At 41.9% G+C, this 11,985-nt stretch overlaps 1 protein-coding gene across 1 annotated transcript; it reads left to right on the top strand.

Annotated features, from left to right (window-relative positions):
• Positions 1–681: 681 nt before the first annotated feature.
• On the top strand, positions 682–10,484 carry LOC119487839 (flavin-containing monooxygenase 5-like). The gene is made up of 10 exons (XM_037768887.1): positions 682–878; positions 3,433–3,623; positions 4,729–4,917; positions 5,464–5,629; positions 5,805–5,947; positions 7,009–7,205; positions 7,708–7,843; positions 7,977–8,196; positions 8,807–8,879; positions 9,903–10,484. Exons 2-10 carry the CDS (start codon positions 3,492–3,494, stop codon positions 10,300–10,302), a joined length of 1,656 nt encoding a protein of 551 aa, XP_037624815.1. The 5' UTR covers positions 682–878; positions 3,433–3,491; the 3' UTR covers positions 10,303–10,484.
• The last annotated feature ends 1,501 nt before the right edge of the window (positions 10,485–11,985 follow it).

Raw genomic sequence — 11,985 nt, forward strand, 5'->3', positions numbered from 1 at the left:
CCCACTGCTACTGAAACGGGGCCTCATCAGTGGTAACATGTTTATATTGACAACGGGGTAAGAGTGGGAACACATAAAATAATTGATAAACCTGGTAGAGAATACCTTTCTTAGGAAAGTTTTTAGAGTTTTTGTATTATTTTGTGTTTCTGCTGGTAAGAAAGTCATTTACAAACGGCCCCACTAACAGAATCCAATGCAAAGTTCTGAACATTCTATCAGATACAAACTGCACAAAGTTACGTTTATTCTGATAAGAAATGTTGTTATTGTTGTTATTCATGTAATATATAATTTTAAAGCTCTTTTTGTACTCTTTATGCTGGAACTATCCATGTGCACATCAGATCAATATGAAGTTAGATATAAGGGCATTTGCAGTGGCATTCAGAATTTGCCCTATTACAGCATTAGAGGTCAAAGGTCAAATTCTCTTGACCTCAGTGTCATGACAATGTGACCAATGGACAGATTATAGTCTAAGCTTTACAATGATATATGACTTCATGGTATTGTGTGTTGGTTTCCCTCTTTTATACTGGATCTATGTGTAAAATGGCGAAAAAAGATGGGAAAATTTGAATGATGGAGGGATGAAAAAAGGAGTGATAGCACATAGAAAGCTACCATTGCTGCAATGCTATCATGCATTTCCCAACACTAGGGACATAGACCTTTAAAAAAATCACCATGAGACTTGGTCCCTCCAAAGTGGCACGACCAACATGTACTCATTATTGATACATGGCTCATGGACTATAGGACCCACATTTGATCAATCATCAACCTGCCCTGTTTGAGTGTTAAAACCTGACTGATGTGCACATTTGAAGTGTGTTTAAGTCATTTAGTCATTCCACTTTCCCTGTGAAAAAGAGGTAAGGCTGATGCAATGCTGGTGTTGGTATGGTTTGCAGTTGTTTAGATGTTGTACAAGACCAGTAGTGTTGAGGGTGATATTCTGAGAGATTACTGCTCAGTTGCTATAATTGTAGATATTGTGTGGGTGTGTTCGTGCATGTGTTTCTGTGTTGGTGAGAGGAACCGTAGTTGAAGCACAAATGCTTATCGAATCGCAATTAGAAAGTCAAGCTTCAGATTTACTCTATTTAATCTTACCCATCTGACATTTGAAACACATGTAATGTATTGTCATGTTTGTGTTATATTTATGTCTGTTAGCAGGTTCTTCCTCTGGGCACTGAGAAAAGTTTAGTGTCTACTTGTTTGCTGCTGTTCACGTTTGTAAATCAATGTTGTGACTATCGATTTAATTCAAATGTTCCAACATGATGCCCACTAAAATGTGATCACATTTGTGTGAATGTAACTGTTTGGTTTTATTCTGCTTCGTTTTCTTTTTTTTGGTAAAGACTTACTTTACTTCTTATATGAGTAATCTGGTGTTTGGATTTCACTTTTCCTGTGACTTCCTGTGAATTCTTTGAAGGCTGCTGCAAACGGACCAGCCTAGTATGTCAAATGCAGTATGCCAAAAATACCAGGATGTTCTACTGCATCCGGTCGCATTTTGCAGTATGCAAGACAGCATGCTTTTCTGGTTATTCTGACCCACAATCCTCAGAGGATATACCAGTATGAGCAAGAGGGTCAAAGTTCAAGCGCAATGTTATGACGAAGTAATATGTCCCAATTGTATGCATACTGCATGCAACAGTACGCACTGTGTAAGGGCAGCTGCAGTATGTACTAAAGTAAAAAGAAAAAGTATGCAACTTATAATTCGCCCACGGCTTGAGAACGACCTTTGCAGAGGTGAACCATATCTTTCTTGCAAGCCAATAAGAGCAGACTGGTCTTTTTCAGGAGGGGGTCTTAAAGAGACAGGCGCTAAAACAGAGTGTCTCAGACAGAGGGTAAAAACAGGTATATTCAGATAGACAGTATGAGAAAAACTATTTGTTTCTTGAACATTAAAGCATGTAAACATGTTCTAGTAGAAACCCAAAATATAAGCTGAACATGGAAATGAGCATGATATGTCACCTTTAATCTGTGTTTATATCCACATATACTTTACATTTTACTTCTGTCACAACTTGGTACAACTTGTAAACAAAAGAGGAATTAAAACTAGACCATGCATTTATCTTCAGCCGACTTGACTACTGTAACGGCGACTTTACTGGTCTTCCTAAAAAATGGATCAGACAGCTGCAGCTGATTCAGAACGCTGCTGCTAGAGTCCTCACTAAGACCAAGAAAGTGGATCACATCAGTCCAGTTCTGAGGTCTCTACAATGGCTTCCTGTTTCTCAGAGAATTGATTTAAAAATACTCCTGCTGGTTTACAAAGCACTAAATGGTTTAGGGCCAAAATACATTTCTGATCTTCTGCTATGTTCTGAACCATCCAGACCTCTCAGGTCATCTGGATCAGGTCTGCTTAGTGTCCCCAGAGTCACAACTAAACATGCAGAAGTTCAGTTTTTATGCACCAAATATCTGAAACCTGCAGGACCAGCTCCAACTCTGAGTTCTTTTAAATCAAAGCTTAAAAGTGTCCTGTTTGCTGCTGCCTTTTATTAAACCAAATAATGATCTTATACTGCACTAGAACTTTTACTCTTGTGTGTTATATTCTATTTTAGCTTCTATCCTAGCTTTTATTTTTAGCTTGTTTTATTTTCTAATCTTTCAAATTTTAATGACTGTTTTAATTATGTCTTAATGTTCTTTTGCACTTTGTCGCAATGTGAATGTTTGCATAAAGCACTTTGAATTGCCCTGTTGCTGAAATGTGCTATACAAATAGAGCTGCCTTGCCTTACCTTACCTAAAGCTGAAACATAAACAAAAGTTAAAGAGCTCCAGTAGCAGCCAGGGCTTTAAAGACTGGGAACACCAGGGTCACACCTGGGGCCCAGGTGTTCCCAGTTGGTGCTAATGGTCTCCTGCCATCAGGTATTTGAAAGACGAGACAAATAACAGATTTGCAGGGGTCAGGTCATCACACTTACTGAATAACTCTTTCTAACCTGAATCTCGATAGCCCTGCCAGCATCGGAGCACTTCTGTTTCTTTATTGTTTCTCTTCACAGCAAACATTTTGACTTATAGCTGAAAAAGCACAAGTGGGACAAACAACATCAATGATGCCTGAGTAATCAATGCAATGCTGTGCAGGAATTGCTGGTATTTGTTACACCTGTGTCAAACGTGTTCTCTGAAAGGTTGATTCAACATTTTTTTCTGGAAAAAAGGGTACAGATAGAGGCATTGTTCTTTAAAATACATACTTTAATCTTGTTTAGCACTCATCTGTCTCATACCAAATTTCCCTTGATTGAATCAAGCCATGATTTACAAAGGGCTGTGACAGAGTCATACAGTCAACATACAAACAACTGCTTCAAGTCACACCACAAAACAACAATAAGATTTCCTCTTCCACCTTTCTTCTTACTCCAGTTCCAACCTCTACATCAGATCAGTGCTCCCGTTGGTGTCAGCTGTGCTTCATCTCCAGAATGGTTCAGAAGGTAGCAGTGATCGGAGCAGGGATTTCTGGTCTGACCAGCATCAAGGCCTGTTTGGATGAAGGTCTGGAGCCCACCTGCTTTGAGAGCAGCCTTGATATCGGAGGTGTATGGCGGTTTAAGGTGAAAGACAACGCTTTTACATAAACACTTGTACATAAGCTCATATTTTCACTTCTTGAAAGTATGTCTGTAATGTTAAACCATGTAGGAATTTACATGTAAATCTGAAAGTAAATGTAATAAAATATATGGATGTGGAAAAGAAAAAACAGTAGAGAAACGTTTTGGGGGCCGTTTGGATTAGGGTTCTGGGGGTCCGAATCTGAATTTCGCCTTGGGTACCAAAAGGGCTAGAGCCGGCCCTGGTAGTATGGACATAATATTTATCAATAATAACACCTTGTATGAATATGTGTGTGAATGCTGACATGTATTGTAAAGTGCTTTGAGTGGTCAGAAGACTAGAAAAGCGCTCTATAAATGCGAGTACATTTATATTTGTTGTGACCGTTTAATTGCAGACAAAGTAACAAAGTGAAATGATAAAAATAGCAAAATAATCTCAAATAATACACGCTTTGTATCTGTTCAAAATGAACCTTAAAGAGAGATTTGTCAAGTATTTAATACTCTATCAACATGGGAGTGGACAAACATGCTGTATGTATATATTTATTATTGGAAATTAATTAATAACACAAAACAATGACATATATTGTCCAGAAACCCTCACAGGTACTGCATTTAGCATAAAAAATATGCTCAAATCAAAACATGACAAACTGCAGCCCAACAGGCAACAACAGCTGTCAGTGTGTCAGTGTGCTGACTTGACTATGACTTGCCCCAAACTGTATGTGATTATCATAAAGTGGGCATGTCTCTAAAGGGGAGAATCGTGGGTACCCATAGAACCCATTTACATTCACATATCTTGAGGTCAGAGGTCAAGGGACCCCTTTGAAAATGACCATGCCAGTTTTTCCTTGCCAAAATTGAGCATCAGTTTGGAGAGTTATTTAGCCTCCTTCGCGACAAGCTAGTATCTGCACTAGAGTCTTCACTCTAGCTTTAAAACTGAGCTCGCTACAACCTAACAATCGCAAGTTGCGTTAATGCGTTAAAGAAATTAGTGGGGGTTAAAACAAATTTGCGTTAACGCGTTATTAGCGCGTTAACTTTGACAGCCATAGTCACTATCTGTCTTTATACTGTCCTTCTGTAGGAGAAGCCAGAGCCTGGATGTTCCAACATCTATGAGTCGGTGATCAACAACAGCTCCAAAGAGAAGCTGTCTCTCAGCGACTTCCCTCCTCCAGCTGAGCTTCCCAACCACATGCACCACTCTGAGGTGCTGATGTACATGCGCCTCTACGCTCAGGCCTTCAACCTGATGCAACACATTCACTTTAAGGTCAGTGAGCTTTAGGATTGCTTGTGTTTCTTCTGTATGGAGTTTTGCATATAGAGTGCTGCCCGACAGGTTGTTAACCACATAAATGCTTTGACTCATCGCATCGCCATGTTTCTACAGCCGCCCAGAACAGACAAACCAAACACTGTTAACTTTTCCTGCTTGGGCCGGTATTGATAACGTTACTCGCTCCCATCGCCGCCGCTTTCTCTCACTCTTGCTTCACCACTCACTTCCCTCATACACACCCAAGCACTCCACTGTTACAACAACTGGCTCTAGAGAGGGCCATTTGCGTTTTCATGTTGGCCACAGTAGCAATTCTACACGCTTGGGACCCAGGAGAATTTGTAATCTGCAACCTCACCGCTGGATATCGCCAGATCCTACACACTGTTCCTTTCATCTTTGTAGCTGTGCATAAATACATAGTGTGTTATAAACCATTTAGGGGGACATAAAGTAATGTGGTACCAATAAATGTAACGAATAAATGCCAAAATAAACGGAGAATATTCACCACTGTTTGTGTGTGTTTGTGTCCAGACGCCCGTGGTCAGTGTGAGGCAGACGCCGGATTTTGCAGTGACAGGCCAGTGGGAGGTGGAGACAGAGAGGACAGAGGGTCAGAGGGAGACTCGTGTTTTTGATGCAGTGATGGTTTGTAGCGGACACTACACTCAACCTCACCTGCCACTCAGAGACTTCCCAGGTATCAGGAATCATTACATATACCTGTAAGTCTTTTGTTTCACATTTGAGAGAGTCACCCTGCAGCTGCTGCTACTCCACAGACATTTCACACACTGACTGCTCTTCAAATAGAATACTACATAACTACAGCTATGCAAGTGATAGACATGTTTGTTTTTATTTTTCCATCTCAGGTATTGAGAGCTTTGAAGGCAGATATTTTCACAGCTGGGATTATCGCAACGCTGAGGGTCTGCAGGGGAAAAGAGTGGTGGTGATTGGGATTGGGAACTCTGGAGGTGATATTGCTGTGGATATCAGTAGAGTTGCTGAGAAGGTACGCAACTAAACTACATTTCACTACTTTTCAAATCTAGCATTGCTGTTTCATATTACAGATTTTCTCTTTCGCTTTGCCAATGAGCTCAAGTACGTGAACAATTAGTTTGTTGTTCCCAACAGATTAGAATTTCTCATTCATTCAAGCTAATAGCACGTGTTTTGGCACATGTATGCAAAAGAGTACAATAGTCTACAATTTGAACAATAACCACTTGCACATGTCTTATTGATCAAAACTGATGAGTTGACTCTCAGTGAGATTGTCGTACTCTTCACAACTTCTAAATATTCTTCCATCGTTTGAACTGAACAAAATGATTCGTTGAATTATCAAAATCTGTCAGACATACATGTAAATTTCTTAAAACGTACTCTTGTTTTTTTTTTTACCAAACTACTGCAGGTTTTTTCATTGTTGCAGGGTTTTTATTTTATTTTTTACTGGCATGGGTGTCATTTTGTAGCAAATTTTCCGTGCATTGTATATGACTTTATATGAAATATCAACAGTGAATTTTCTGTTCATAATACATGTAACAGATTGCTACACAAATACATTTACTGTTAACATAAATGTGCACATCCTGATTCTGTGTAAACAGCATTGTAGCCTAGAGTATTGACTTTTCCCGGTAAACCTTTACCTGCTGTTGAAATGTGAATCTAGACAGCTCAGTGCGAGACACAACAGCCTTCAGCTTGACAACGCTGACATTCTGGTGTAGTACAGTAAGCAGTCAGTGTCAACAAAAAGTAGAACAAAACAGAGATTTGCACATAAGAAACATTTCCAGGGTTGACTGCCATGGGGAAAAAACGCGTAAACATTTGGCGTATGCGTTTCACATGATGACAAAACAACTTTTAATATTAGTGGCATTGGCCAATTTACTGGCACAATAACTAGGTTTTTAAAGTCAAGACTGTTTCGAAAAATTTGCCAAAGCTGCTGTCTTTGGCTGTAATCTTCAAAAAAAACTAAAAAGTGATGCTAAAAACAATCTAAAAGCTGTGCAACATGAATCTTAACCCTCTATGTGCTGACCTGACCTGCAGGTGTACCTCAGTACCAGGAGCGGAGCGTGGGTTGCCAGGCGTGTGGGAGATGGGGGGCTCCCAACTGACCTTGTTGGGACTTCTCGAATGGATGAGATGATATACAAGCTCTTCCCCTCGTGGATCAACAGGATGGTGGAGAAGAAACTGGATGAAACAACTGACCACAGACTATATGGTCTGAAACCAAAACATGGGTAATATGAAATAATATGAAAGTATTGGCAGAACGTACAACACACTGATGAATTTGCTATTTGTGCAGCCTAACCAGTGGGGTCACAAATGTAAGTTTGTCCTGCAGGTGGCATCAGAGGAAAGCTTAGAAGTATTTAAATAAAAAGTCTGAATGTTTGCAAAAAATATTACTTTCAGTTGTCTTCTGTGTAGTTCTAGCACCCATGCACCACACTTTCTTAACATATATTTTGTGAACCAATAAAACATTTGGCCAGATGATGGTGCTAGAAGACAGATCATCTGGGTGCAAAGTTTTTAAAGTGCAGGTCTAAATGCCAAAATAAAAAATAACATCTCTAATAAGAGAGTGATGGACAAGATGTACATTGCATTTTTTATCATCTGATTTGAAAAAAAGGGAACACTTTTTGTTTCCTAGGTGACAGTGGATTTAAGTGTGAACAGTGATTCCTCGTATACTGTAGTTGCCTAACACAGCTCTGCCGTCCTTTTTGACAGTTTTTTTGTACAGATCCCTTGTGTGAATGACGACCTGCCAAGTCGGATCATCTCAGGTCGTGTTCTGGTGAAACCAAATGTGAAGGAGTTCTGTGGGTCCAGTGTGGTCTTTGTCGATGGGAGCATCATAGACAAGGTGTGTATTAGTACAATTGCTAGACTGTATTCTGATCTTGGTCATATAATGTAAAAAAAAAAAACATCCATATTGTTGCATTCAGTACTTTGATATCCATTTTTGGAATCTCTTAATTGTGTGTGTCATACAGGTGGACGTAGTGGTGTTTGCCACAGGGTACAACTACAGCTTCCCCTTCCTGCCATCAGCTCTGCAGGCTAAAAGTGGTTACAGGCTGCGTCTCTACAAGCATATGTTCCCTCCTGCACTGACCAAGCCGACTCTGGCAGTGGTGGGCTTCATCCACGCCCTCGGGGCGATCAACCCTCTGGCTGAAATGCAGGCCCGCTGGGCAACAAGAGTGTTTAAAGGTAAAGTACAGCAGTCAAACGGAGTTTTATGCTCAGTTGTATAAAACAGAAAGAATCATGAAGTATTAAGCTGATAAAACAAAGATAAAGTTATTACAAGGAACTTTTAAGTGGTTATGAAACAGATTCAGTGTCGTAATGATGCCTCTAAATGACCTACATAAGCAAACTAAACCATTAACCAGCGAGAAGATTGGCTATTTCGACTGGAAGCCAACACCGACACCACGCTGCTGGAGGTCCAGGCTGTATTGCTGGGCCCACTGGAGGGAAGGGAGGCATGGTAGGACCAGAACCAGGACTGACTGGGGCAGACTGTCAGACCCTGCTGCAGTGAAATGAGAGGTTTTCTCGAGGGAGTCTGGCAGCTGCATCTCTTCGACATTGAGCGGTGGTGTTCACGAAAACACTAACGCTTTTGTCCACAGGGGCCGCCAAAATTAACACAAAATGAAAGTTCCTTGTAGTAACTTTAAGTATGTTTGACCTGTTAAACAGGGCCTGGGTCTCCAGGACTCCAAACAGAACATTAGCATTAAGATCACTGTTAAAATATTTTGTGTGTGTGTGTGTATTTCAAATTGACTGATTTTCTTTTTCTTCCATGCAGGCTTAGCAACTCTCCCTTCAGAAGTGACCATGATGAAGGAAATTGAAAAAGACACAGTAACCATGCACCAGAGGTAGGAAATAACGCTGAAACTGAATAGTAGATCCACATTAAGATTTTGAGATCCATCCATCCATTTAACTCCGCTTATCTGGGGCCGTGTCGTGGGGGCAGCAGGCTTAGTAGGGTATTCCAGGCGTCCCTCTCTCCAGCAACATATTCCAGCTCTTCCTGGGGGACCCCGAGGCGTTCCCAGGCCAGACAAGATATATAATCTCTCCAGCATGTTCTGGGTCTACCCCGGGGCCTCTGACCAGTTGGATGTACCCCGAAAAAACTTCTAAAGGGAGGCGTCCAGGAGGCATCCTGATCAGATGCCTGAACCACCTCAGCTGGCCCCTTTCGATGCAAAGGAACAGCGGCTCTACTCCAAGCTCCCTCCGGATGTCTGAGCTCCTCATCCTATCTCTAAGGCTGAGCCCAGCCACCCTACGAAGGAAGCTCATTTTGACCGCTTGAATCAGGGATCTCATTCTGTTGGTCACCTCCCAAAGCTCATGACCATAGGTGAAGGTTGGAATGTTGATAGACTGGTAAATCGAGAGCTTTGCCTTCAGGCTCAGCTCCCTCTCCACCACAACGGTCCGGTACAGCGCCTACATAACTGCAGACGCTGCACAGAAACGCCTGTCTATCTGCTGCTCCATTTTACCCTCACAAGACCCCGAGATACTTGAACTCCCTCGCTTGGGACAGAGACTCAGTCCCAACCCGGAGGGCGCAAAACATCAAGTTTGCAATTATACTTACCATCTGACCTGATTTACTGCAGGGTTCTGATCGGGTTGTGCTTTTAAATCTGTTATTTTTGATTAACTTGTTGAAATAAAGTTGAAAGAATACATGAAATTTGTGTATTTCTGCATGCACGTACTGCTGATATCAGTATATTACTTCACCAATGACCTCTTTAATTTCATTTATATATTTTAATGTCACATTATTCATGTTTGCTTTGAAGCATATAAAGTCCCAAATTAAAAACTGCAGTTTTTTGTTTTTATAATGTTTTTGTTTGTTTGTTTCCCTCTGTTAGATATTCCTGCTCAAACCGTAACCCCCTCCATGTGGACTACATCCCTTACCTGGACTCTCTGGCAGAAGAGGTGGGGGTTCGACCAAACATACTGTGGCTCTTCCTGAAGGACCCCAAACTGGCTCTGCAGGTTTTGCTGGGTCCCTTTACTCCTTATCAGTACCGTCTGACTGGACCGGGCCAGTGGGCCGGAGCCAGTCAGGCCATTCTCACTCAGTGGGATCGGGTGTTTCAGCCTTTCAGGACCAGAGTGGTACCAGAACCAGAGACCAGAACCTCTTCTAGACGGAGCATCATAGTGATTTTCTCAGGTGCAGCGCTGCTGTGCTGCTTCTGCTACAATAAACAACATCTCCCCTGTTTCTTCTCTCCTCCGGCATTCTTCAGATCTCCTCAGTAAACTGCAAGACTGTGATAACATGAATAATAACATTATTAATGATAACCTTATTAATGACCGTGATGATGGAGGCAGCAGTGAAGCAGCAACACATTCTCATATCTCAAAGTGCTGTGTAAGCAGGGAATGTTTTTAGACTGTAATTTGACAGTTTTAATGAGAAATAAAGTCCTTAAAATAAACATGCAAGTTTGGGCTCAGTCTGTACAGCATACAACATACTGAATGTATATAATTCTTCTTGTTTTAACCTTTTATTTAAGGCACTCTTTTTGCAGAATATCATTGTCTTTCTCAGTGGCTCTGCCCCGATTGTTCTCTGCCAACTCGTCCCCATAATCTCTGAATAAATATGTTCAGTCAGGTACCAGAGGTCCTCTGGCAGCTGCTTGTGAAACAAACAAACAAACAAACACAAAGGTTAACTGGACAAACTTTTCCTGAAGTTACTTGAATATCTGCTATGGATATTTTAGCATTTCTTTAGCCAGCAGCACTACATTACTATGTAAACATACAGTATCTATAGAGCCTCTACTACTTATGGTTAGGCTGTGCAAAATAATGAAACGTAACTAACATATACACCGATCAGCCATAACATCATGACCACCTGCCTAATATTGAGTAAGTCCCCCTTTTGCCGCCAAAACAGCCCTGACCCGTCGAGGCATGGACTCCACTAGACCTCTGAAGGTCTGCTGTGGTATCTGGCACCAAGCCGTCAGTAGCAGATCCTTTAAGTCCTGTAAGTTGCGAGGTGGGGCCTCCGTGGATCAGACTTGTTTGTCCAGCACATCCCACAGATGTTCGATTGGATTGAGATCTGGAGAATTTGGAGGCCGAGTCAACACCTCCAACTCGTTGCCATCCACATGATGTAAAAGAAAACGTGATTCATCAGACCAGGCCATCTTCTCCCATTGCTCCGTGGTCCAGTTCTGATGCTCATGTGCCCATTGTAGGCGCTTTTGGTCGGTGGACACGGGTCAGCACGGGCACCCTGAGCGGTCTGCAGCTACGCAGCCCCATACGCAACAAACTGCGATGCACTGTGTGTTCTGACACCTTTCTATCGGAACCAGCATTAACTTTTTCAGCAGTTTGAGCTCCAGTAGCTCTTCTATTGGATCGGACAACACGGGCCAGCTTTCGCTCCCCACGTGCATCAATAAGCCTCGGGTCTGATCCTGTCGACGGTTCACCGGTTTTCCTTCCTTGGACCACTTTTGGTAGGTCCTGACCACTGCAGACCGGGAACATCCCACAAGAGCTGCAGTTCTGGAGATGCTCTGACCCAGTCGTCTAGCCAGCACTATTTGGCCCTTGTCAAAGTCGCTCACATCCTTATGCTTGGTCATTTTTACCTCCGCCAAGGCCGAAGGCCTAGGAAGGAGGGTATGTTTTCACCGTTGTTGGTTTGTTGGTTTGTTGGTTTGTTTGTCCGGTTGGAGGATTACTCCAAAGTCTGCGATGGATTTTAATGAAATTTTTTGGAGGGGGGGTGTGTGGCACGATGAACAATCCATTCGATTTTGGTGGCAATCCGGATCATGATTTAGTTTGCTTTTAATAACTCCGCTCAGCCTGTGCATTAACACCACAAGCTTTAAGACATGCTCAGTGTAACTGATGACGCATTCATGACGCGTCACCCAGCCTCTTTCCTTATGTAATAAAAAT

Source organism: Sebastes umbrosus, chromosome 5 (genome assembly GCF_015220745.1).
Source record: "Sebastes umbrosus isolate fSebUmb1 chromosome 5, fSebUmb1.pri, whole genome shotgun sequence".
Taxonomy (NCBI): Eukaryota; Metazoa; Chordata; class Actinopteri; order Perciformes; family Sebastidae; genus Sebastes; species Sebastes umbrosus.